The 26,149-nt window shown below is 36.6% G+C and overlaps 1 protein-coding gene across 3 annotated transcripts; it reads left to right on the plus strand.

The window, feature by feature from the left end:
* The first annotated feature begins 204 nt into the window (after nucleotides 1–204).
* Nucleotides 205–25,811, plus strand: acbd5a (acyl-CoA binding domain containing 5a). 3 transcript variants are annotated; one of them, XM_058765431.1, is made up of 13 exons: nucleotides 205–495; nucleotides 842–959; nucleotides 9,649–9,769; nucleotides 10,581–10,653; nucleotides 10,744–10,861; nucleotides 16,452–16,652; nucleotides 17,162–17,356; nucleotides 17,489–17,574; nucleotides 18,282–18,498; nucleotides 21,835–22,034; nucleotides 22,130–22,189; nucleotides 22,877–22,986; nucleotides 23,538–25,811. In XM_058765431.1, the coding sequence occupies exons 2-13, from the start codon at nucleotides 878–880 to the stop codon at nucleotides 23,548–23,550; spliced, it is 1,476 nt and encodes a 491-aa protein (XP_058621414.1). In that variant the 5' UTR covers nucleotides 205–495; nucleotides 842–877; the 3' UTR covers nucleotides 23,551–25,811. The 3 variants fall into 3 exon arrangements, with proteins under 3 accessions (XP_058621414.1, XP_058621412.1, XP_058621413.1); XM_058765429.1 differs by having other exon boundaries at nucleotides 424–547; XM_058765430.1 differs by lacking the exon at nucleotides 205–495 and adding an exon at nucleotides 497–532.
* The last annotated feature ends 338 nt before the right edge of the window (nucleotides 25,812–26,149 follow it).

Below are 26,149 nucleotides of genomic sequence, written 5' to 3' on the forward strand. Positions count from 1 at the left end.
ACTGTTCAAAAGAACCGATTCTGGGAAATGAGTCAGACTTCCCATCGCCTCAACTTCGTCACAGCGTCACCTATCAGCGCAGCTGATACATTTGTTGCGGAGCGAATGGAACGTTGGGAGTTGTAGTGTTACAATACATCCAGTAACGAGGGACGGAACACTTTGTTGTGTTCCATTAAGTGTTACACTGTTGCCTCTTCCTCTATTGCGCAGGAAATTATTAAGCGCATATGTTTCTTTAGACATATGCGTGAAAATATTGCTAGGCACATTCAAAGTTCGTAGTCAGAGACGGTTTTTATGCCATAAACTCCCTTGGGGAAGCTTACCTCGGGGAACTACATTACCCGGAATGTTACGCTTGTAGATAAAGAATTATGGTATTTGTAGGATTTTAAATGCCGTTGTTGCAAGACTTAACGGCAGTGTCGTTCTCTAAAGGAACTACAATTCCCAGTAAACACCTGAAGTAGGCTTTCGTATGTTGGCTGTCAGGTACGTATTCATGAGGTCGTAGTCTCCAGCACAGCAGGTAGAGCAGCAAATGGTAAAGTATCAAATGCTCGTGCTTGTTTTAACGTCGTCTCGATCGTTTCTAATGCAAATTAATCCTGAAATATCACATTAAATAGTATCCACTGCACTTTCAGTCATGCCTTGCTTGTCCTTCAGGATTTGTAAAGACAAAATGGATTGTTTTTGGCTTTGTTTACTTCTTTTTGAATAATAAACAGTCTCATTAACGTGTGACGTGCAGCTTAGGTTTACTGTTATTGCGACAGATGCAAGGAACATTATGAATTATATAAATCGATTAATAGAAATGTAACTTTGCTGGTAGGTTTGATCTCGATCTTGCTGTAGCGGTTAGATTGTCATGATGGAGGGTGACAACAAACCAGTCTACGAGCAGAGGTTCAATGCTGCTGTCAAAGTGATCCAAAATTTACCTTCAAACGGTGAGTAAATGGGTAACAGTCATTTAGTACACACGGTGTATTTTGTGTTATATTGCAGCAGTGCACGCGACCCCTCACCCACTTTCTTACGGTCGCTGCAGTTTCATAATCAAATAACAAATTACCACGGGTTTAGCCCACATTCAGTTGGGCTTAAGTGCTGAAATAGCTTGTGTGCCACTAGCTCTGATCAGAGACTGTGTGCCTGGTGTGATTGGTGATAGAGCATCAGGTGATTTATCATATATGACATGCAAGATATATTAAACACATGCAAACGGAATTTCTGTGTAGAGTTCACCCACAAAAAAAAATAATAAGATAATTTGTCTTTGTTTACCCCCAAACAAATATGCTGTTATTTATTTATCGTTTGTTTGTGAAACATGTCAGCAGAGTTTTTGAAGAATAATTGTTGTGACTTTTTATTGTGCGTTATAACCTTAAAATTCTTTGAAACTACAGGATGCATAAAATGGATTTTTATTTTTATATTTATTATTCCTTTTATGTGGAATGAAACCTAATAGGTTCAGACACAAATTATCTAAGTATCAAAAACAAAACGTACTGGTTTAAGTGAAATTTTAAATGAAATTATTTTATTTCGACTAATCTATTGACTAATTTATCGATTAATCGAAACGATTAATTTCCTACAAAAAGAATCAACAATTTTACTTAAGAATATTTTATTAAACCAAATGAAATCCAAATTTCTATGAAATCCAAAAGTAAAGCAAAAGTAAAGTGCAACATAGAGTGCAAGAAGCAAGTGTCCATCTCATAGTCCAAATCACTGAAATCAATGTTCAGTATTATAGTGTAAGAATGATAGACTAGACTATGTTCTAGTCTAATACCACGTGTTCTAGTCTAGTAATAATAAAATTATAATCAAAAAAACACTTTTTAAAGGAGTATTTAGAAATATTATTTACCAGAATTTATTTAGGAGAAAAATTAAAGTGTGCAGTAGCCTATTTCTGATAGCAGAGCTGCAGATGTTACCAGAGGAAGAAATTCCAGCCGGTTTCTATATATATATATATATATATATATTTATTTATTTATTTTTATATAAAATCAATTAATTGGAGATGCTTTTGATTATTAAAATTTAATGGAACCATTAAAATGGAATCCAGAAAATAATGGAAGACAGAATTTGGTAAAGACAAAACTGTAAAACTCAATTAATTAGACAGGCTTTTTGATTAATACAATTTTATTTAACCATTAAAACAGATTATAGAAAAATGAAAACGGAAAAAAATGAATTTGGAAATAAAACGGATTTCATAGTGCCCTATAATTATAATGATTTTTTTTTTTTTTTTTTGTGGTAATAAAAATAGATGTAGCCTAAGTGAATAGTAGCCTTTAAAATTACTTAAAATACATATAGACGGTTTCATCGGGTGCACACGCCTGGCCCGAAGTTAACTTCCGGTCTGTGTTTGTTTATCGGTCTGGTTAGTGGCGCCGGCTACAAATGCAGTTAAAGTTAAAGTGATGAGTAATGAAGTTGGGCTCAGGTTGTTGTGCTGTGGGATGTGTTTCCCATACATTTATTTATTTGTGGCGACCCGTCACAATATCAAAACTGACCCGAAAAAGGCTTCGTTGAATAAACATGAGCACGTACTGCGCGTTTAAAAATCAAAACGAGGCATGGGTGTTTTTATATCTATGTATTTCTGAAGGAAGTCTGTCTTTAGAAAATTTTAATTTCATCTTGCATGTTATATGCCTGATAAAGCAGCGTTTGTAAGCTCAGTGCTGCTTTGTCTACAGCCGTTACCAGGGAAACCTCTATTTCTCCCGCTTTAAAGCACCTCCTGCTGGAAGAGAATGAAGTTGCATTTTTTTAAATAAGTCTGATTTACGCAGCAAACATATTTTGCTTGTTATCAAAAATAAGCTACTCAAGAGGGACTTAGCTGTTGCGATTGATTCTATTTGGAAGTCTACCGGAAGTTAAGTTAGGGCCACAAAATCGTGCATGCGCAGTAATGTTTGTTTATGTTGTTGCCTTTGAAACCTTCTATATAATAACAATGATGCAATAATTAGTTCAAATAAAGTATCAAAAGCAAGAAATCATATGGTTTTATTGAACAAAACTGTTAAAATACATAATGTATTATGAACAATAGAGCTAATGTACATTACGCATTACAACAAAGGCCTGCAGCTGCAACGGGCTGACAATTGTTTTTACACATTACTGTGCGATCAAATCCTTGTTTAATATTGACCAAGCACCATTTAATTCAAATGTTCACTTAATCTTTAATATTTGGCCATTTCTTTAGGACAGAAATGCTATAGCCACTGTAATTAAATGAATATGTGGACATCAAAACGTGTAAACTCAGAGTGAGGGTTTGAGCTTTTATTTTGAAACCGCGATATATTCTCATATCACGTCACTGTGTGACGCACCAAAGTCTCTTTAAGACAGTCTTTGGACGCACGTACTCAAACACGCATGAAAATAATTAAAGCGCATATACTGTATTAGAACTGCATCGCATATAATTATTTAATTAAATTGTAGCGTTTGTGAATGCATTGGAAAACAGTCTAATAATGTGTTTTATGGATTCTCGTCTGTGAAATGCACCACTTCCGGTATTTTGCCGGTTAGTCGACGCGAGCAAAATTAAGTCGAGGATTTTGAAAAATCAAATAGTCCAATAAAATTGACTAATAACATGTTGTATGTTATTGTTTTTTGAATAAAAAAAATGTACGAATCGCGACAGCCCTAAATTAAAGTTAAGTTGTATATTGTATAGTCATGATTTCTTCAATATTCTTCTGCAATATTATATGTGTGCATTATATGTATTATAGTGTGTGTGTGCAATAATATGCAAGTTCTATGACAAGTCTCAGTTAGCCTAACTCAGTACCAGGGCTGGGAAGGTTACTTTTAAAATGTATTTCACTACAGATTACAAAATGCATGTTTTAAAAAGTAATCAGTAATAGGGCTGCACGATATATCGCATGCGATATTTAATGCGCATCTTGTCAGTAAAGCCGGTTCTGTAATCAGCGGTCATTTCCATCACGTGCGTGATTTCACATGGAGCTGCATTTACTACACAGAGCCGTTGTTCACTAACAAGCTGCGCAAATCCACGCTCATTATCAGCGTGGTTTTGCGCGGCTTGTTAGTGAACAACGGCTCTGTGTAGTAAATGCAGCTCCATGTGAAATCACGCACGTGATGGAAATGACCGCTGATTACAGAACCGGCTTTACTGACAAGATGCGCATTAAATATCGCATGCGACGTATCGTGCAGCCCTAATCAGTAATGTATTTCGTTAGATTACTCAGGTTTAGTAACTTAATCTAAATACTTTAGAATACTTTGAAATACTTAAGCTATATAACACAAAGGAACATTAACTTAATGTCTTGTTTTTATGTTTTCTCTTTGCATTTTTTAACAACATCGGTTTTCCACAGTATTTCTACGAACAACAACAACAAAAAATGTTATGTCATTTAAATTTGCCAATCAGTATAAATTCAATTGGAATACAATGGATGGGATTCCGTGCTGTTTCACGCTACATTCCAAACTTCAAAACAAATCCAAACATATCATAAAAGTAGTAAAACAACTGGCACAGTTCTCCAAGTTATACAATAGATTTGTTTAATGAATGGACCAAACTTTAAGTGATTACTTCATAATCGTCTCTACGGAGAAGCGATCGCTGAGTCAAAATTGACAGGGCTCGTTTCCCAAAGCAATTACGGTTGCAAGTAATGTCGTTATAGTTCAATGTAATTTAACAACCACAGTTTGCTAACGATGCTTTTGGGAAACATACCCCAGATCTATCCAGTTTAATATGAACCATTCACACTGGTTTTGAACCATTCAAACAAAAGAAATTATTCATTTAAAAGATTGACTCAAAAGAATCACCTGTGCACGAATCGAATCATGAATTTGCATTACAGCGCCAAAGATCTATTCTAGAACATTTCGAATGAATAAAGACACACAAAGCTATTGTTTGACTTTATAAACTTTTATTTCATGCATGATTCATATGGATCTGTTAACTGAATGCGAAGTGTGAAATCTAGGAGAATTCGGTGTCATTTTTCAATTAAATTCTTAAAAATATTAAACGTAATGATTCCACGCTCAAAATATGAGAAAATGGAAAAACAAGTTACTGGTAAAAGTTTTTCAAAGATCAAGAACAACTTCCCTCAAGATGCTTTTTCAGATTAGACGTTGTATCCTCCGATGCTGAAAGAAGTTTTGTTGCGGGTAGGCATTGCACTGCACTGAGATGTTACATTACCTTTTTCAGATTTATATAATAGTCTTTGTATTTCCACGAGAGAAATGCATTACGCGAATGGCTTTCTGTTGTGTCGTCTATTTATGTGTCGTGATGATGAGCGTATGCACTCACTACGAGTTGCTAAATGAACAGGCTGCTGCACTTTCTCTCTCAACGGAGAATCAGTTGCCTTATTGGTTAAAATCCCCAAACTGTTTACATAAATATTAAATTAAGAAATTATATTAAAATTCAAAGTAATCACTTTGGTAATCTGAAATACTTTTTCGGATGTAACTGTAATTTGATAACCACCTATTTAAAATGTAATTATAACGAAATACAGTTACTCATATTTTGTATTTTTAAATGCGTAACGCCGTTACATGTATTTCGTTACTCCCCAGCACTACGCAGTACCTACATGTAACAAGATGTTATATACAGTGGGTACGGAAAGTATTCAGACCCCCTTAAATTTTTCACTCTTTGTTATATTGCAGCCATTTGCTAAAATCATTTAAGTTCTTCCTCATTAATGTACACACAGCACCCCATATTGATAGAAAACACAGAATTGTTGACATTTTTGCAGATTTATTAAAAAAGAAAAACTGAAATATCACATGGTCCTAAGTATTCAGACCCTTTGCTGTGACACTCATATATTTAACTCAGGTGCTGTCCATTTCTTCTGATCATCCTTGAGATGGTTCTACACCTTCATTTGAGTCCAGCTGTGTTTGATTATACTGATTGGACTTGATTAGGAAAGCCACACACCTGTCTATATAAGACCTTACAGCTCACAGTGCATGTCAGAGCAAATGAGAATCATGAGGTCAAAGGAACTGCCTGAAGAGCTCAGAGACAGAATTGTGGCAAGGCACAGATCTGGCCAAGGTTACAAAAACATTTCTGCTGCACTTAAGGTTCCTGAGAGCACAGTGGCCTCCATAATCCTTAAATGGAAGACGTTTGGGACGACCAGAACCCTTCCTAGAGCTGGCCGTCCGCCAAACTGAGCTATCGGGGAGAAGAGCCTTGGTGAGAGAGGTAAAGAAGAACCCAAAGATCACTGTGGCTGAGCTCCAGAGATGCAGTCGGGAGATGGGAGAAAGTTGTAGAAAGTCAACCATCACTGCAGCCCTCCACCAGTCGGGGCTTTATGGCAGAGTGGCCCGACGGAAGCCTCTCCTCAGTGCAAGACACATGAAAGCCTGCATGGAGTTCACTCCAAGATGGTGAGAAATAAGATTCTCTGGTCTGATGAGACCAAGATAGAACTTTTTGGCCTTAATTCTAAGCGGTATGTGTGGAGAAAACCAGGCACTGCTCATCACCTGTCCAATACAGTCCCAACAGTGAAGCATGGTGGTGGCAGCATCATGCTGTGGGGGTGTTTTTCAGCTGCAGGAACAGGACGACTGGTTGCAATCAAGGGAAAGATGAATGCGGCCAAGTACAGGGATATCCTGGACGAAAACCTTCTCCAGAGTGCTCAGGACCTCAGACTGGGCCGAAGGTTTACCTTTCAACAAGACAATGACCCTAAGCACACAGCTAAAATAACGAAGGAGTGGCTTCACAACAACTCCGTGACTGTTCTTGAATGGCCCAGCCAGAGCCCTGACTTAAACCCAATTGAGCATCTCTGGAGAGACCTAAAAATGGCTGTCCACCAACGTTTACCATCCAACCTGACAGAACTGGAGAGGATCTGCAAGGAGGAATGACAGAGGATCCCCAAATCCAGGTGTGAAAAACTTGTTGCATCTTTCCCAAAAAGACTCATGGCTGTATTAGATCAAAAGGGTGCTTCTACTAAATACTGAGCAAAGGGTCTGAATACTTAGGTACGGAGCCCTTTACAGGACATTGTGGTGGGAAAAATTTGGGGTGAATGGAAAAAATTCAGGGTGGGAGGAAAATGTTTTTTTTTCAAATGTTTTGCGTTCTCTCGCAAAGATATTTGCGTTCTCTCACAAAACTTTTGCGTTCTCTCGCAAAACCATTTGAGTTCGGACAAACGCTTCCTGTGTACTTTGCAGCTTGCAGTGGAGCTCGTATGTTCACAATGGAGCGGTTTATAGAGTTTTATTTTGAACTTGCACTCAAAGTAATACAGTCAGTGCTTATTTCGAAGCACGGTTTTGGGACATTCTAAAACGCTTAATGTGGCTTAATGTTTTAAAACAGTGGCATTGGAGGACTAAATTCGATAATAATAAATCCTGATAAAAATTGTTAGGCTAACATTAATAACCTTATTAATAATATTCCTATTAATAAAGCAGAATATGAACGCAACGCCCTGCATGTTAAGCCTTTTCTTCCCCATAGAAAACGCTTAAGGTAAGCTATAATGAAAGGTTCATGCAGCTGGTATGTTCACAATGGAGCGGTTCATGAAGTTTTTATTTTGAACTTTGACTCAAGTATAAAGAAATACAGTCAGTCAGTGGTTAGTTCAAGGCACGGTTTTGGGACATTCTAAAACGCTTTAATGTGGCTTAATGTATTAAAACAGTGACATTAGGACCAAATTCGATAATAATAAATACTAATAAAATTGTTAGGTTTATATTAATAACCTTATTAATAATATTACTATTAATAAAGGAGAATAGCCCAGAATATGAATGCAACAGATTTGGTTTTTTAAATCACCGTTTTCATTATAGCCTACCTTAAGCGTTTTATGGGGGAGAAAAAGCTTAGGCTACGTGCAGAGCGTTGCGTTCATATTCTGGGCTATTCTGCTTAGTAATATTATTAATAAGGTTATTAATATTAGCCTAATAATTGTATCAGCTTTTATTATTATCGAATTTGGTCCTCCAAGTCACTGTTTTAAAACATTAAGCCACATTAAGCGTTTTATTATGTCCCAAAACCGTGCCTTGAACTACTGTAAGCACTGACTTATTAATTTATTTGAGTCCAAGTTCAAAATAAAACTCTATGAACCGCTCCATTGTGAACATACGAGCTATAACCACTGCAAGCTGCAAAGTAAACAGGAAGCGTTTGTCCGAACTCAAATGGTTTTGTGAGAGAACGCAAAAGTTTTGCGAGGGAACGCAAATATCTTTGCGAGAGAACGCAAAACATTTGAAAAAAATTTTCCTCCCACCCTGAATTTTTTCCCACCACAATGTCCTGTAAAGGGCTCCGTACTTAGGACCATGTGATAGTTCAGTTTTTCTTTTTTAACAAATCTGCAAAAATGTCAACAATTCTGTGTTTTTCTGTCAATATGGGGTGCTGTGTGTACATTGAGGAAAAAAAATGAACTTAAATGATTTTAGCAAATGGCTGCAATATAACAAAGAGTGAAAAAATTTAAGGGGGTCTGAATACTTTCTGTACCCACTGTATAATAAAAAGAAAGCAAGTTGGTAGAATGGAAGGTAACACTTTATTTTAAGGTGTCCTTGTTACATGTTACATGTACTTACTATTATAATAACAATAAATTATGTATAATTGCATGCAAATAACCCTAATCCTAACCCTAACCATATAGTAAGTAGTAAGTACATATAGTTAATTAATATTACCCAGTACTTAAAAGTATAATTCCACTGTAACAAGGACACCTTAAAATAAACTGTAACCGAATAGAAAAAGAATAGGAAACGCTAGTGTTAGAGAGTCTTTTTTTATATAATAAGCAAAAAGAAAACAAGTACATGGAATAGAAAAAGAACAGAGAAAGCTAGTGTTAGAGGCCTTTAAAAAAAAAAAAAAAAAAACAAGCCGTTAGAAAACGAATAGAGAGTGCAAGTGTTTTTTTTTTTGTTTTTTTTAGTAAAAAATAAAACAAATAGATAAAACCGAATTAGAATAGAGAGTGCTAGAGTTATAGGGTCAAATAAAGATGGAAGAGATGTGTTTTTAGCCGTTTCTTGAAGATGGCTAAGGACTCAGCTGCTGGATTGAGTTGGACAGGTCACCAGGTGGGAACAGTTAATGAAAAATTCTGTGAAAGTGATTTTGTGCCTCTTTGGGATGGCACAATAATGTGTCGTTCACTTGCAGAATGTAAGCTTCTAGAGGCACATAAGTCTGAAGTACTGAATTTAGATAAAGGGGTGCAGAGCCAGAGGTGGTTTTGTAGGCAAACATCAATGCCTTGAATTTTATGCAAGCATCTATTGGTAGCCAGTGAAAATTGATAAACAGAGGTGTGACGTGCATTCTTTTCCACTCATTAAAGATTAAACTTATATATAAATAATAACAAATAAAAAAAATTATATATATATAATATATGTGCTAATATTTATTTTTATTTTTACCACAATCTAATATTGCATTACTTGTTCATTTTAATTTATTTATTTAATTATTTTTTTTAGGTTCATTTCAGCCTTCCAATGACATGATGCTGAAATTTTATAGCTTCTACAAGCAAGCAACACAAGGCCCCTGCAACATTCCCCGTCCAGGATTCTGGGACCCTGTTGGCAAAGCCAAATGGTATTGAACCTGCTAAATGTCTAGATTAGTGAATTTATTTAAAAAAATAAATAAATAAAAAAAAATGTTCTAAGTGTTAGTAGTTCTTAAAGGTGACGTGTATTTTTACATTTTTTCCCCCTCCACTATTAAAATAGTCTCTCATGTCCAAGTTGAATAAAAACGGTTGACTTTCTAAAGAGTGCAAACAGTGTGAGCATTTTCAAAACATTCCTCTGTTTGCTCTCTCATGTTAGTTTATGGCTCAACCAGTTGTGTGAGTTTGGGGATGGACTACTTGTTCAACCAATGGCAGACAGGGGTAGTGTTTGAAAAATCAGTTTGAAAACTCTCAATATTTTTGCAGTTCCATTTGTTGCCACTAGCAATGCAAAATGACAGACTTCCCCTTTAAATTAGTTTACACCATTTAGACCAGTGTCTGTAACCTAGTGAAAGTGAACTGTTGGTCTGTTGAAAGTTCACTGAGATAACAGATCGGTATCAGTATTACATCAGGTTTGTATTATTAGTAACTAGTGCTGTTGAAAGTTCTGCATTTGTACTTCTGCAAAAATCTATTTTAAAATCCTTGTTGAAAGCCTTTAATGTAACCGAGAATCAGATGAGTAAGAAAATCAGTTTTCCACACAAACTATTTTACTATGCTTCATGCTATTTTTGTTTCTCTCTCTTATACATGGATCTGAGAGTTGTTTTGAAATGTGCAAACTGCTGCTAGAGATTCAGTTGACCTTGAGATGACAACATCAGTGTTGACAAGCTTATGAGAGCAAAGTTCTCACTGACCCGTGCTGCTGCTTGTGTTTAGGGATGCGTGGAATTCTCTTGGGGAAATGCCGAAGGAGGAGGCCATGGCGGCCTATGTGGAAGATTTGAAACTGGTATAATGTTTTGAATTTTTTAGCCGTTTAAAAACGTGGTATGATTTAATGTAATGGTTTGTGTAACTTTGTTTTAAATTTGCTGAATAGATCCTGGAAAGTATGCCTATAACAAATGAGGTCGAGGAGCTTCTGCTGGTCATTGGGCCGTTCTATGAGCTCGTTGATGAAAAGAAGAAGATAACGCAAGTGTCAGATTTGAGCACAGGTAAACTGAACAATAGTGCCCTCTCAGGTGAATCTCAAAAAAAAAAAACCTTTTTTTGTTTGTTAAATAAATTGCTGAGTATAATAATCATTTTAAAATTTATGATGTTAAAAACTCTAAATTCCACACATTTTTAACATTTAATTTTATTGCATCATGGTAATGAGAATTTTTAAGGGAATATATATATATACACATTCAGTGTCGGGCAAGCTACTTGGAAAATGTAGTGAGCTAAGCTAACAGTTACTCCTCATTAAATGAAGCTTAACTACACTAAAGCTACAGCCCTGGGAAATGTAGCAATCTAAGCTACAGCAACATGGCAAAAGTAGTTTACTACATCCAAGCTATTTAAAAAAAAAAAAAATCATTTTTATATTGAACCAACATCATACCAAGTCAATGCTCTCTCAGTGATCAATAAAACTGTCAGTCAAGCAGATAGACAGGCATAATAGTTCAGTTTAATTGTTTATTCAACAGCTGTTCCAAACCAATTTGGAAACAAAAATCAGTATCATGTACAGGGCCGGATTGACCTTGCATTGTGACATAGGCAAAATACATTTTTGCTGTCGGCCAGAAACCTCCTATTGGTAGTTGTTATTGTGGCTTTACTGTATACAGATACATTTATATAAATGGTAACACTTCACAATAAAGTTCATTAGTTAACATTAGTTAACTAGTGTAGTTAACATGAACTAAGAATGAACAATTCTTCTGCAGCATTTATTAATGTTAATTTCAACACTTACTAATGCATTACAGTTTTTCTCAGTTGCTGTGGTGCATTTCTCAGATCAGAAATGAAATTCTCAAAACTACTTGTTTAACCTCCACATCATCTAGTCACTTGTTCACATCATAAAAGCAGTTTCCCATTCTTTTGAACAAGTTGCGATTGCTTTGGTACTTTCATGCAACTGATTACTGTATGTACATTTGTCTGCGGTTTCCTATATTATCTGTTGCTAATATCATGTTGCTCAATAAGTATTATATAGTTCTCTATGCAATAGTCTTACCTCTCAAAACCTCAAGTCATTAGTTCATCTTATAAGTCATTGAATGCAAAATGGTTGATCTAGTTGTCATAAACTGTCAAGCATATTTTCTACACATTTCTATTAGTCTTTTTGTAAATTTGCCATGGATTGTGCAGGTGAATCTTGACTTTCACTAATGAAGAGAATGTAGATCAACCAATGATAAACCAGTTCTCTGAAATTCCTCATACAGTGCTGCATGCAAAAGCAAAGCTCTGCCTGTGTTTGCCTTTCTAATTTTGTATTTTCACCTTTGTGCCCATATTTCTTAATCTTTTGTATATCACAATGACGTTGTAATGGTATTTTTTTTTTTTTTTTTTTTGTCAGATCACTAGTAAAAGTGTAACTGTGAATCCTATCCAGTCTCTTTCAATCAACATCCCACATACAGTAATGTGTATATTTGTACTTTTGAAATGGATATATGGCATACATAAGAAGTGCAGCCTTCTGCATTTGAATACAGTGACTGTCATCCAAACTGTTGCCATAGTTTACATCAGGTAATACTAACAGTTTGCACTGTTATATTGACAACATGATTTTGACTATCTTGTTTGTGAACAATGACACAAGGACTTTTCATTCTGATACCACTGATTTGTTCATTGATATATATTTTTTTATATTTTTTGATATAAACATTTGAGAGATGAACTAAAGATTTTGAATAAGTTTCAGGCTTTTGCAGGTAATTCATTGTGTGGTGCTGTTTGTACAAATTGTTTTGAGAAATGCACATACTTTGCAAATATTGAGGATGATTAGAGAAATGCATCAAAGTGACTGAGAAAAACTGTAAAATCAAAAGTTGTGTTTGTTAACATTAGTTAATGCACTGTGAACTAACATGAATGGACGACTGTATTTCCATTAACTAACATTAACAAAGATTAATGAATAGGCCTACTGTAATAAATGTATTGATCATTGTATGCTCATGTCAGCACATGTTGAAGTAGATTGGTCTCTTGTCTCTGAGAGAATGTGCGCTGTTAATGCAGCGTTAGAAAACTCCGTCAGTTTTTTTACTTTCACTTTCTGTATGACTGAAGTTAAGACGTTCACCGGCATAACTATTGTGCAAAGTTTGCACGTTGTTTGTGTGATATCCATTGGCTCGCCTTCATGGTTTAAAACAAATATTTCCAGTATTGAGACGTAACCGCAAACCCCCATGCATATGTATCTTAAACGCAGGGATACATGAAAGAATAATCAACTCGGTCTGAAACACGTCAATATGCTTGTGTGTGCGAGTACAGTTTTAAATAGCTTGAACGTGTAAATTGGCAAATTAATCTGCGAATCACATGCCGAACGGTGGGGTCTGGACCTGGTCCGTATATCACGGATATACTGCGATCCGTTTAAGCCCTAATAGCCATGACAGATAAGAGCAATCATTTATTTACTAATTTAACATGAAATTGTCAAATTGCTACTCGATATCAATCGCATACGATACAACGAAAATACAGAATAATTAGAAAAATCATTTATGCACAATAAATAACAGAGCGTCATATCTATACACATTTTCCCCAGAACTTTATCGCGACCCGGTATGAATTCTTCCACGGCCCGGTAGTGGGCCGCGACCCGGTGGTTGGGGACCTAAACTGCGTGCCGCACTTCATTCACGAGGGGCGGGAGGAATAATGAGGTTTGACTGACAGTTTGAGGAGCCAATGGCGTTACGAGCTTTAGTGGCTGTGGCGTCACTTCTAGTGATCCAGGATCAGTGATCCGTAGCTGTTATATTTCCGATTTGAACTCGAGCTTCAGAATGCTTTGGAATGGATAATGTAACGTGATCAAGCGCTACTTGATCAGAAATAGAGCTTCGCTACTGAAAAGCTATTTGATTCAGAAAGCAGCGACGCTACTGAGAAATGTAGTTAAACTAGTAGCGTCATTTCTTGTAGCGACACTACTGCCCAACACATATATATATATATATATATATATATATATACATACACACACTCTCACTATATTGCCAAAAGTATTAGGTCACCCCCTTCTAATTAACAGGTTTGACTACTTTATGATTTGTACTCATGGAAATTACTAATGTTTAAGCACATAATGATATTCCAGGGAATTGTGTGCTTCTAATTTTAAAGCAACAGTTTGGACAGGACCCTTTTCTATTCTAACATGACAATGCCTCTGTGTATAAGGCAAGGTTCAAAAAGAAATGATTGATATAGTCAGTGTGGAAGAACATGACTGGTCTGCAGAAAGCCAAGTCCTAATCCAAGCTAAACACCTCTGGGGCCTGTACCATGATGGCAGATGAACAAATTCAGAGTTATAGGATAAGTTTTGACTTGACAAATGCAAACCACTCCAATCTGGCTTTGTTGGTACCATGAAGCTGATCATCAACTTTCTCTGTCAACTCAGGCTTGATCCTGAGTTAATGGAGCACGTGCACATGAATGTGTGACATCAGCGGCGAACAGCCAATCACAACACAGATCAAGTGTGATTCACTTCTCGCGAGAGAGTCAGCGAGATACAAAACTCTTTTGTTAAAGGTTAAGAGATTAAAGAATATGAGGAATTTAAACGCATTTCCACTGAATTACTTGTCCATGAAAGAGGACAAATAAAGGAAATTATCTTGCTCTATCAGTGCAGTCACAAGTGAAACTTGTAAAGTTAGTTTATATAGTTGATAATATGTAACGATAGATACTCAAACATGTAAGGTCACATGTAGCCATTTTTAAAGTGTTATCTATTGATTCTACCACTTATTTATATTACATATGATCTGTATATATTAATATTCATTTAAAATAAATGCTTTATAACAATTGTTAAACTAAAAGTGCTTGTGTAATGGAGTAATAATAATATAAATCATATTAAAATTATATAAATCATATGTAAATTGTAATTATCATATAAAGCCAGATAGTGACCTTTAATTTGTAGGAAGAGAAACTGGGGGAGTGACTTTTGTTTGTGTCAGACGTGTGTCACTTTGCTCACATCCGATTGGTCCAATTTCAGTTTGCGATCTCTAACTCAGAACATAACCTGCCCCGGAGCAGGTTAGCTGTGCAGTGTAAGTTACTATGGTAATGAACGCAGCTAAAAGCCAAGCCACTTTCATGGTACCTAAAACCCAGGATTGGTGCAAACTAAACTGAAACTTACCTGGCTAGCCAGCTAATCCGGCTTCATGGTACAGGCCCTGGTGTGACTTTAAATGCAGATCTTGAGCCAAAAACTCTTCACCAAACACCGTTGCTGAAGGGCGTTTCAACCCCTTCAGCCGTGATTTATCATTACAGTGTAAACTGATGGACATATAGACATACAGAGCCATACCTGAAACAGAAAATTAATAAATACAGTAATATTTCCTTCTCACTTCAGAAACTGTGGGATTCCACACATACCCGCACCGCGTGGAATGGAACTAACTGTGTGTGTGTGTATGTATGTGTGTGTATATATATATATATATATATATATATATATATATATATATATATATATATATATATTAGTGCTGGGCAACGATTAATCGCATCCAAAATAAAAGTTTTTGTTCATATAATATGTATGTGTACTGGGTATATTTATTATGTATATATAAATTAATAATCTTTAATAATCATTATTGAAAAATATTTTTACTTTTGATTTTGGGGTTAAATATGACTGGACATTTCTTTGTATAAAACAAATGTGATCCTTAAAATGTTGAGCTTTTAATAAATCAAAACTAATGTAGCTGTAGCTATAGCGTCAATTGAAATTAAACATCACATCAAATTAACAATTTGTTTATCAGTTTAATTAGCGTTAAAATGTCACATTTAGAAAGTCTGAAGGTTTTAGTAAATACATTTAAATAATTATATTGTCATAAGGACAGAAATGTCATTGGAGAATAATGCATATAACTATATGTAAAAAAAAAAAAATCTTTTATTCAATAAGGATTTTATTCAAGTCAATATATTACAATGATTTCTGAAGGATCATGGTATACTGAAGACTGTAGTGATGGCTGCTGAAAAGTTAGCTTTGCACCACTGGAATAAAACACATTATTACTGTTATGACATAAATACAGCCTTGCTAATAACAGACTTCTTTTCAAAAAATCTTACTGGCCCTGAACGTTTAAACTGTAGTGAGCAAGTAAATAACGATAAAATCTTGTTTACATTAATTAACTAATTACCCCTTTGTGTTCAGCCCGCTTGGAAAGATTTGCTAGGCAACTTGAAGGCAAGTGAATAGCAGTGTGTTCTCCCAGCAGCCTGTGCCATTAGTTCATAGTGCCGTAGTCCAGGTGTTTGTTTTGATCCCTCACTTGTTCACTCACTGCTGTTATTAGTGTAGATTAGTCTGGGGTCTGTGTAAGAGGTGTAGTGTTACTGGTACAGCTTTACTTTTTTGTGTAATAGTCCTGATAGAACAGACCTTTTAGAAAGTGTGCCTATCAAGTTTCAGAACATATCGTCAATGCATCATGTTACAATGTGTATTGTTGTTGTCTCCAGGGTTTGGGAGCATGCTAACATCACCACCCAAAAGTGTCACAAAAAGCATCATTAGGACGATGGAGATGAACGGCAGCCTGGACAGTTACCCCATCAAAATATCAGAAACTCCAAAGACTAAATCAATAGACATGGAAGACGGAGACGATGATAATGAGGAGGAGAAAGATGAAGAAGAGGAGATTAAAGAGATGAAAAAAGGTAAACCTCATAATTATTATTGCTCATACTTAAGGTGAAGTCACATTAAAAATGGTGTAGAGAATCTCTGCGAAAGAATGAAGGATTTCCCCAAGCAGATTTAACGGTTTCAAGTTGGTTGCACAAATATGCCATGCTGACCAACAGAAAGCTGCTTTGTTTGAAAGTGACTTCTGTGTGACCTGTCCTTTATACATTGTTACACTCTTGACAATAGTCAATGGACATTTTTGCCTGCAACATTTTATCAAAATATTGCCAATGTAATTGTATCTTTTGAGTTGAATAGTTTTTAATAGTCGTACATTAGAGGAGGTACTTTATTCATATTGAGACTAGAGACTAATTCTAGATGCTATTTTGGCATTGGCCAGTACACCTACAAACCACACAGAGCACCTTATCAAACATTGTGAACAGTTTTGCATTGGTAAGCGCCACTCATATTTCCTTCATAATGCAAGTATTAATAATACATTTTCTTCATTGCAAACAATGGTGTTTTTTAGCCTCACAACTGAAGAAAAGGGCTTCTGCAGGAAGACCTAAAGGACAGGTATCTAATGGGAGTATCGGCCAACATAAAGTCCTTGCCAATGGAACACATGGATCTAAGTCTGATCTGAACAGGCAGGAGTTGGAAGAAGACTCTGAAAGCTTTAACCACGATAGAGATGCCACGGAGCTTAATGGACACATCAAAGGTGAGGAGAAGGACATTGGGGGTAATCATTTACCAACTAAGACTTGAGTCATTATTTTAAAAGTAAGCTCTAGGACATACTTGCAGTAGTTATCTGAACTGATCTGAATAGCTCTCTTTATATGTGAAACAGAAGACGTGTCCAGTTCTCACCATGTGGCCAGTGATTCGGACAGCGAGGTGTACTGTGACTCCGTCGACCAGTTTGGTGGAGAAGAGGTAAGTGAATTTGAGTGTAGGATTCGGTGTTAAAGGGATAGTTCACCCAAAAAATAGTATGGAAAAAAATACTATGGACGTCAATTGGGACCAGAAACTGTTTGGTTAGCCACATTCTTCAAAATATCTTCTTTTGTGTTCAGCAGAAAAGAGAAATTCATACAGGTTTGGAACAACATGAGGATGAGTAAATTTCACTTTTGGGAGAACCATCCCTTTAAGGTGTGGTCACATGAGTGAAATTTCAGCACAATTTTGTGTTCAAAAAGGTCTGTTGTCAATAGTGTGTAGGTCAGTGGTTTCAAACTCAGTTCCTGGAGGGCCACAGCTCTGCAGAGTTTAGCGCCAACCAGCTCCGAATCACACCTGCTTGGAAGTTTCTAGTAATCCTGAAGACGTTGATTAGCTGGATCAGGTGTGTTTGATTAAGGTTGGAGCTAAACTGTGCAGAGCTGTGGCCCTCCAGGAATTGAGTTTGAGACCAATGGTATAGGTGAATGAATCACAGATCACATAGAAGTCAATTTCAAACCAAACAGATTTCACATGACCACCTTGAACCTGTTGCGAAATCTGCATGGGTAAAGCTTCTGCCCTTACGCAAAATCGCATGGATTCCTATTGAAATGAAAATCGCTAAACAACGTCAATGTGACTGCATCTCCCAAAATGTCAGCAATGCATGTGCTTTGGTTCTTGGTCTCCAGGGATCTGAGCTACATGTCAGCCACTCACTGGACGTAGCCGAGGAGAGCCACAGCACACTATCCTCCACAGGAGAAATCAGATCACAAGAGGAACTGCTGGGACCGGAAGAAGGCATACAGCATGGCGGAGAAGACGGACGGGGCAGCAGAGGAGGTTCTCAGAGGCAGGGACTTCCAGCGAATAGGAGTGACAGTTCTGTGGTCAGGAGGGGAAGAGGTACAAACCTAGCAACCAAAACAGCTGCAAAATCATATATATAAGCCAAGTTTCAAAACCTTGCTAGCTTGCTACTATTGCTTACTATTGCTTCTGTTCTGCCCAACTTATATTTTGGTTTTTATGCATACGCTATGATATGAAAACGTGCATGTTCTGTATGCACGCAGCCCGATTTTCTTAGTCTGTACGCACAGCTCACACTACTTACATTTTTTGCAGTAATTTGTTTGTCCGCAAGATGGCAACATTTACCCAGACTGTGGTTTTATAGCCAAAAAAAAACACAATGAAATGAAACAACCACAAACTACTTAAGATTATGGCTGATTTATGCTGTGAACAGTTTATTTAATTTTTTTTATTAATTTATTTTTTTTTTTAAGCTTTTCATATTCTTCGTGTTCTGTGCGGTGGTCGGTTCACAGTAGTGTTACTAATTAACATATTTTATGTAAAATTCTTTCATTTTTTAATGAATATTGATACATAATAATATTGAGACTTATGCAAACAATTTGTTCAAACAACTGATTCACTAATGAATAGAGGAAGTGACTGAAATAAATGGGTCATTGAATTATTCACTAACCCGATTTGTTTAGAAATGCAGATACATTCAGTAACGAAACAGTGTGTTGCTCATAGATGCACAATAGTTCTGCTGTGGCTTTGTTTTTGTTTTGGCAAAATAGTACAAATACAAACCATATTTACTATATTATGCCTAAAATGTAAATTACAATATTAAATTCTTGTTTACTGAGCTGTTGTGCATCACATTTGCAGTCATGCTAACATTTGTTAACAAAATAGCTTACTCACTCGTGATATTACTTAACTCTATAATATGATATAAATACAAGACTTGTTCAGGGGCATTTTTGCCCCCATATATTGAATTTTGAATGCATTCTAACTGCATTCTACTAGGCTGTCAAACTATGAGTTCGACTGTACGCATATACTAAGGCCCGGTTTCACAGACAGGGCTTAGACTAAGCCAGGATGAGGCCATAGTTCAATTAGGTCACTTTTATAAACGTACTTAGAAAAAGAAAAAACATTGCTGGTGTGCATCTTGAGACAAAACAAAGGCACTGATATATTTTAAGATCAGTCAGTGCAAGTTTCTTTCAGTTGAAACGGCTCAGTCTAGGATTAGGCTTAAGCCTTGTCTGTGAAACCAGGGATAAGTGTTCTCATCAAATCAAAAAAGTATATTTTGGTCTTAACTGTCATGGAGTCTCATAAGTGACCAAATTTTAAAAAAAAAAAAGTAAATAAATACAGTGGGGAAAAAAATTATTTGATCCCCTGCTGATTTTGTACGTTTGCCCACTGACAAAGAAATGATCAGACTATAATTTTAATGGTAGGTTTATTTGAACAGTGAGAGACAGAATAATAACAAAAAAATCCAGAAAAACGCATTTCAAAAAAGTTATAAATTGATTTGCATTTTAATGAGTGAAATAAGTATTTGACCCCTTCGCAAAACATGACTTAGTACTTGGTGGCAAAACCCTTGTTGGCAATCACAGAGGTCAGATGTTTCTTGTAGTTGGCCACCAGGTTTGCACACATCTCAGGAGGGATTTTGTCCCACTCCTCTTTGCAGATCCTCTCTAAGTCATTAAAGATCTGACGTTTGGCAACTCGAACCTTCAGCTCCCTCCACAGATTTTCTATGGGATTAAGGTCTGGAGACTGGCTAGGCCACTCCAGGACCTTAATGTGCTTCTTCTTGAGCCACTCCTTTGTTGCCTTGGCCGTGTGTTTTGGGTCATTGTCATGCTGGAATACCCATCCACGACCCATTTTCAATGCCCTGGCTGGCTTCAATGCCCTGGCCCTGACGGGACATGGCCCCGTCCATCGTCCCTTTGATGTGGTGCAGTTGTCCTGTCCCCTTAGCAGAAAAACACCCCCAAAGCATAATGTTTCCACCTCCATGTTTGACGGTGGGAATGGTGTTCTTGGGGTAATAGGCAGCATTCCTCCTCCTTCAAACACAGCGAGTTGAATTGATGCCAAAGAGCTCGATTTTGGTCTCATCTGACCACAACACTTTCACCCAGTTCTCCTCTGAATCATTGGCAAACTTCAGACGGGCTGTACATGTGCTTTCTTGAGCAGGGGGACTTCACAGTGTGCTACCAATTATTTTCTTGGTGACTATGGTCCCAGCTGCCTTGAGATCATTGACGAGATCCTCCCGTGTAGTTCTGGGCTGATTCCTCACCGTTCTCGTGATCATTGAAACTCTACGAGGTGAGATCTTGCATGGAGCCCCAGTCCGAGGGAGATGGACAGTTATTTTGTGTTTCTTCCATTTGCGAATAATCGCACCAACTGTTGTCACCTTCTCACTAAGCTGCTTGGCGATGTTCTTGAAGCCCATTCCAGCCTTGTGTAGGTCTACAATCTTGTCCCTGATATCCTTGGACAGCTCTTTGGTCTTGGCCATGGTGGAGAGTTTGGAATCTGACTGATCGATTGCTTCTGTGGACAGGTGTCTTTTATACAGGTAACAAACTGAGATTAGGAGCACTCCCTTTAAGATATTGCTCCTAATCTCAGCTCCTTACCTGTATAAAAGACACCTGGGAGCCAGAAGTCTTGCTGATTGATAGGGGATCAAATACTTGTTTGACTCATTAAAATGCAAATCAATTTATAGCTTTTTTTGAAATGCGTTTTTCTGGATTTTTTTGTTGTTGTTATTCTGTCTCTCACTGTTCAAATAAACCTACCATTAAAATTATAGACTGATCATTTCTTTGTCAGTGGGCAAACGTACAAAATTAGCAGGGGATCAAATAATTGGTTTCCCCACTGTACATAAACAACAACTCTGTGCAGCCACAGATCAAAGATTTGATTCTGTTGATTCCAGTAGAACTTGTTGTTAAAGGGGATAGTTCACCCAAAAATGAAAATTCTGTCAACTCACCCTCGTGTCGTTTCAAACCCGCAAGACCTTCGTTCATCTTTGGAACACTAATTAAAATATTTTTGATTAAATCTGAAGTTTTCTGACCCTGCATACATAGCAACGCAACTACCACGTTCAAGGCCCAGAAAGGTAGTAAGGGGTTTGGAACGACATGAGGGTGAGTAATTAATGACAGAATTGTCATTTTTGGGTGAACTATCCCTTATATATAAAATATGTCCTATGCATAGTGAACACACATATGTTAGCTTAAAATACTCTGGGCTGGAATCCTCAATTAAATGAGTTTTTGGAAACTTTATTTTTTTAATCTGTTAATGATCTACAGAATGTTTGCGCTGATTGCACATACTGCAGCTGCTTCTCCTGTGTATCAGGGTCCAGGTCACCTGCCTTTGGCTCCGGGTCAGCAGGGCCGCAGCAGGGCAGCGGGGGAGATGGGGAACGCTGGGGGACGGATGGATCTGTAACACAGAATCTAAATGAACAGATAATCTGTGCTCTGGCCAGACTGCAGGATGATATGCAGAGCGTGTTAGAGAGGCTACACACGCTGGAAGCTCTCACAGCCTCGCAGGTTACAAACCGTCACTTTTCACTCAGTACAACATAGATAAGACCGATTAAGTATGAAATATTAAATTTTTTGATTTGTCATGTGCAACTTCTCAGGCCCGATCCTTAGCGCTGCCATCAGACTATCTGTCACCACCTGCAAATAAAACGAAGAAGGTAAAGTCATTTTTAATAAACTGATTGACAGGATTCACAGAAATGAACATCCTGTCATCATTCACGCACCCTCAAGTTGCTCCAAACCTGTATGAGTTTCTTTCTTCTGTTGAACACAAAAGAAGATGTTTTGAAGAATGTTGGTAACTAAACAGTTTCTAGTCCCATTGACTTCCATAGTATTTTTTCCCTACTATGGAAGTCAGTGGCTACCAGCGACTGACTGATTACCCACATTATTCAAAATACCTTCTTTTATGTTCAACAGAAGAAAGAAATTCCTACTGGTTTGGAAGAACTTGAGGGTGAGTATGTAACACTCGACTAAATATTATAGCGGTGGTACACTAAACATAATATTATAATATTTAGTCGAGTGTTACAAGTAACTGATGACAGAATGTTCATTTTTGGGTGAACTATCCCTTTAAAAGGAGAGCATTCCCTGAGGTTGCTGAGGTTATGTGTTCCATTCCCACTGAATGCATGAACTGATCAAATGTAAACCTTGAGTGCATTGCAAGTCCCTTTGGATAAAAGCGTCTGCCAAATGCATAAATGTACATTTTGATTGGGACTGATTATGTCCCAAATAATTGTTATTAATTTTAACTATGCCATTGCCATAGAATGAGCGCTAACATAATATTTTCATTATCATTTATTCTTATTATTTCAACTTTCCAGAAGCCGTCCTGGTGGCCTTTTGATGTGTCTCCTGGAACTGTGGCCTTTGCTGTCATCTGGCCGTTTGTGGTGCAGTGGCTCATCCGTCTGTATGTGCAGCGCAGGAGAAGGTACGTGCTGACCCATTCGTTATGTAGTGCTAAATTACTATTCTCTGTATTTTAGCAGTATGTACACTACTGCTCAAAAGTGTGGGGTTAGTATTTTTTTTTAAATTAATACTTTTATATAGCAAGGATACATTAAATTGATTAAAAGTGACTGTAAAGACATTTAAAATACAATTTTAAATAAATGCTGAATGCTTGGACACATTTTGACACAAATTAAAGGAATAGTTTACATGAAAATGAAAATCAGTGAAAATGAGCTCAGAATGACGGTCCAAAATATACTTACCCTCAGGCCAAATTGTGGATGAAAAACTCATCTAGATTTTGGATGGCCTGAAGGTAAATGTATTTTTTTTTTTAAGTAAATTTTCAATTTTGGGTGAACTACTGCTTGAATACTGTTTAAAGCATTCATTGTTGCAACTGCTTGCTGTTTCACGCTGCACAGTTTATTACAGTTTGCAACAGATATGATCATATTTGAGGCTAAAGAAAAACTTTGTGAATGTGATGGCAGATGTGTTAAAGATCGGATCGTCTTGTTACAGAAGAATCAACTGAAAGGAATCGACTGATGGTTCGACACCTCTGCAGACCCAGAGGAGAGCCGTGTTACGCATTTAGGAGGAGGAGGAGGATGTTTCTCAGCCTGTCCCGTGATCTCTAACTCCTGCTTTTGCACTATGATTACAACTCTAAGAATTAGCAAATGGAAAGACAGAGTGAATGTACGGCGATGCAGCTTATCACAAGCTTTTTTGTACTTTTTCTTTTTTTTAATGTAACAACTTGCTAAGTCGGAAGTCCCCAATTTCAATAATTAAAAGTAGAATTTTCGTAGTAATGAAAATCCTGTTACTAGAACTCCATTATTAAGGGCATTATAATAACTTTCCTGTCAAGAATATATCATTCACTGTTCTGTGCACACAGCTGCTATCTGTCATTAATACTGTAGCAAAGTAGAAGATGCACTGATGAGTACAGCACAGATGATTTCTGCTTGAATATCTCTCTGATTCTTGCCATGTTTGACAGAAAAGAGCCCATATTTGGGGTTTGAACCGTAATGGGAATAAATCAGGACTCCCCAAATTGTTGGAGGTTGTATGAGCAAGATTTTTAAATGTACATAAATATCTAGACTTAGCGTTTGCTCAAATGAGCTGTGGTGCTCTTTAAAGCCATAATGAAAAACCATGCATATTAAACTGACCCTTTGCTTTGAAAATCTGAGAAAAGTGTCAGAAGGCAATATAGAAAATGACGTTCTTCATCTGTTCAACATCCTACCCTGATGACTGCAAAGATCTAACTGATTTGGTACCCTCAAAAGTGTGTAGACACAAAGCCGCACATCTTAAAAATGTCTGAATGTCACTGGCTTAAAGGAATAGTTCACCCAAAAATGTAAATTTGCTTAAAATTTACTGTCCCACAGGCCATCCAAGATATCGATACGTTTTTCTTAATCAGAACCAATTTAAAGAACTTTAGCATTGCGTCACTTGCTTACAAATTGATCATTTGCAGTGAATGGGTGCCGTCAGAATGAGAGTCCAAACAGCTGATAAAAACATCACAGTAATCCACAAGCTGCATGTTTGTAATAAATCTATCCGGCTAAAATACCTCTATCAATAATATTGCTTTCTCCAGTGAAGTCGTGTCGTCTGAATCAGGAGGATGTTTCTTACAAACGCGCAGCTTTTCATTTCAAGATGCTAATTGATGGACTGAAGCTGTGTGGATTATTGTGATGTTTTTATCAGCTGTTTGGACTCTCATTCTGACGGCACCCATTCACTGCAGAGAATCCATTGGTGAGCAAGTGAAGTAACGCTACCTTTCTCCAAATCTGTTCTGATGAAGAAACAAACTCTTTTATATCTTGAATGGCCGGAGGGTGAATACATTTTCAGCATTTGTTTTTTCGTTCTTTTTGGGTGAACTATTCCTTTAAATCCAGAATATCAAAGTAAGTGTCATTTATTTGAAATAAAGACAAGCACACTTTTCAAGAAAAACATTTCACAAAAAGAAGTGTAGTTTCCAATAATAAAGCGGTGGTTAAATGAATGAAGTTTAAGAGAAGATGCAGTGACATTCAAACATTAGTATGACTCAAGTGTGCAAATACTTTTTTGGGTCCGCTGTATTTTGTCAGTGCATTTCTCAACACGATTGCATCGTTACTAATGTTAATTCATGGCTATGGTGAATTATTTGAATATTACTGTAAGGACTGTATGCATAAGAAGTTCAAAATCTTTGTCAATGTTTGCAGGATATAATTGAGATCGAAAACTACCCGGGTTGAACTGCAAAGCACTTTCGGTGAATGTGAAGACAGTGACAGATTCAGAGCTGAAATAAATAATATTTGTAATGTTTAGAGCCCTGTGATTAATATAAGGCTGAAATGATCTAATGAATCATTAACAGTTTTTTGTTTTTTACAAAGTGTTTTGTTTCATTGTAGTTTGTGTAAATTAGTCAATAATGTTAATAATTCCTTTAATAATTGTATATTAGATATGTGCAAAAATATATACTTGGAAAAAGTTCTATTTTAATTGTATTATACTGTAATGTAGCATTTGCATATATTATTAATGTCTGTAATACTAGGAATCGTCTGTAGAGCAGGAGGTTCTTGATTAATGCTTTTGTTTAGACTAAACACAGTTCCTTTTAACCATTGCAAATTTTGCATAAATTTGCCTTCAGTGCAGATGATCAACGCATGTTTCACCACTGTCACAATACATGTCATTCAATATGTTAGACTAAAGCATTATTAAAAGCTTTTGAAAATCGGAGTGGTTTATATTCCCATATTGCACCATATTTAATACTGCAATCACACTTATCAAATGTATTTTTTTAGCTGTTGTATTTGTAATCAGTGCTGGTAATTACTTTGTAGTCCATTACTGATTACAAATTACATGACACAAAATTGTACAGTAATGTATTGGATTGCACATATTAGGTAATGTATTCTGATTACTTTTGACACGTGTAAGAAAATATATTCCATTCTTTATCAACATTGGGGGGTATTCCAGAAAGCAGGCAATGTGACAGTCCAGGGTATGTTTAAATACATATGTGACATGTCTTATTTAATTAGCATCAAACAAACATTAAAGTAATT

Source organism: Onychostoma macrolepis, chromosome 24 (genome assembly GCF_012432095.1).
Source record: "Onychostoma macrolepis isolate SWU-2019 chromosome 24, ASM1243209v1, whole genome shotgun sequence".
In the NCBI taxonomy this organism is placed as follows: Eukaryota; Metazoa; Chordata; class Actinopteri; order Cypriniformes; family Cyprinidae; genus Onychostoma; species Onychostoma macrolepis.

Bases quoted from the DNA above. Each gene is read 5' to 3' on its own strand.
- acbd5a (XM_058765431.1), top strand. From the start codon at position 878: ATGATGGAGGGTGACAACAAACCAGTCTACGAGCAGAGGTTCAATGCT. The intron at 16,653-17,161 runs GTAAACCTCATA...GGTGTTTTTTAG, and splicing joins GATTAAAGAGATGAAAAAAG to CCTCACAACTGAAGAAAAGG. The intron at 22,035-22,129 runs GTTACAAACCGT...GCAACTTCTCAG, and splicing joins AAGCTCTCACAGCCTCGCAG to GCCCGATCCTTAGCGCTGCC.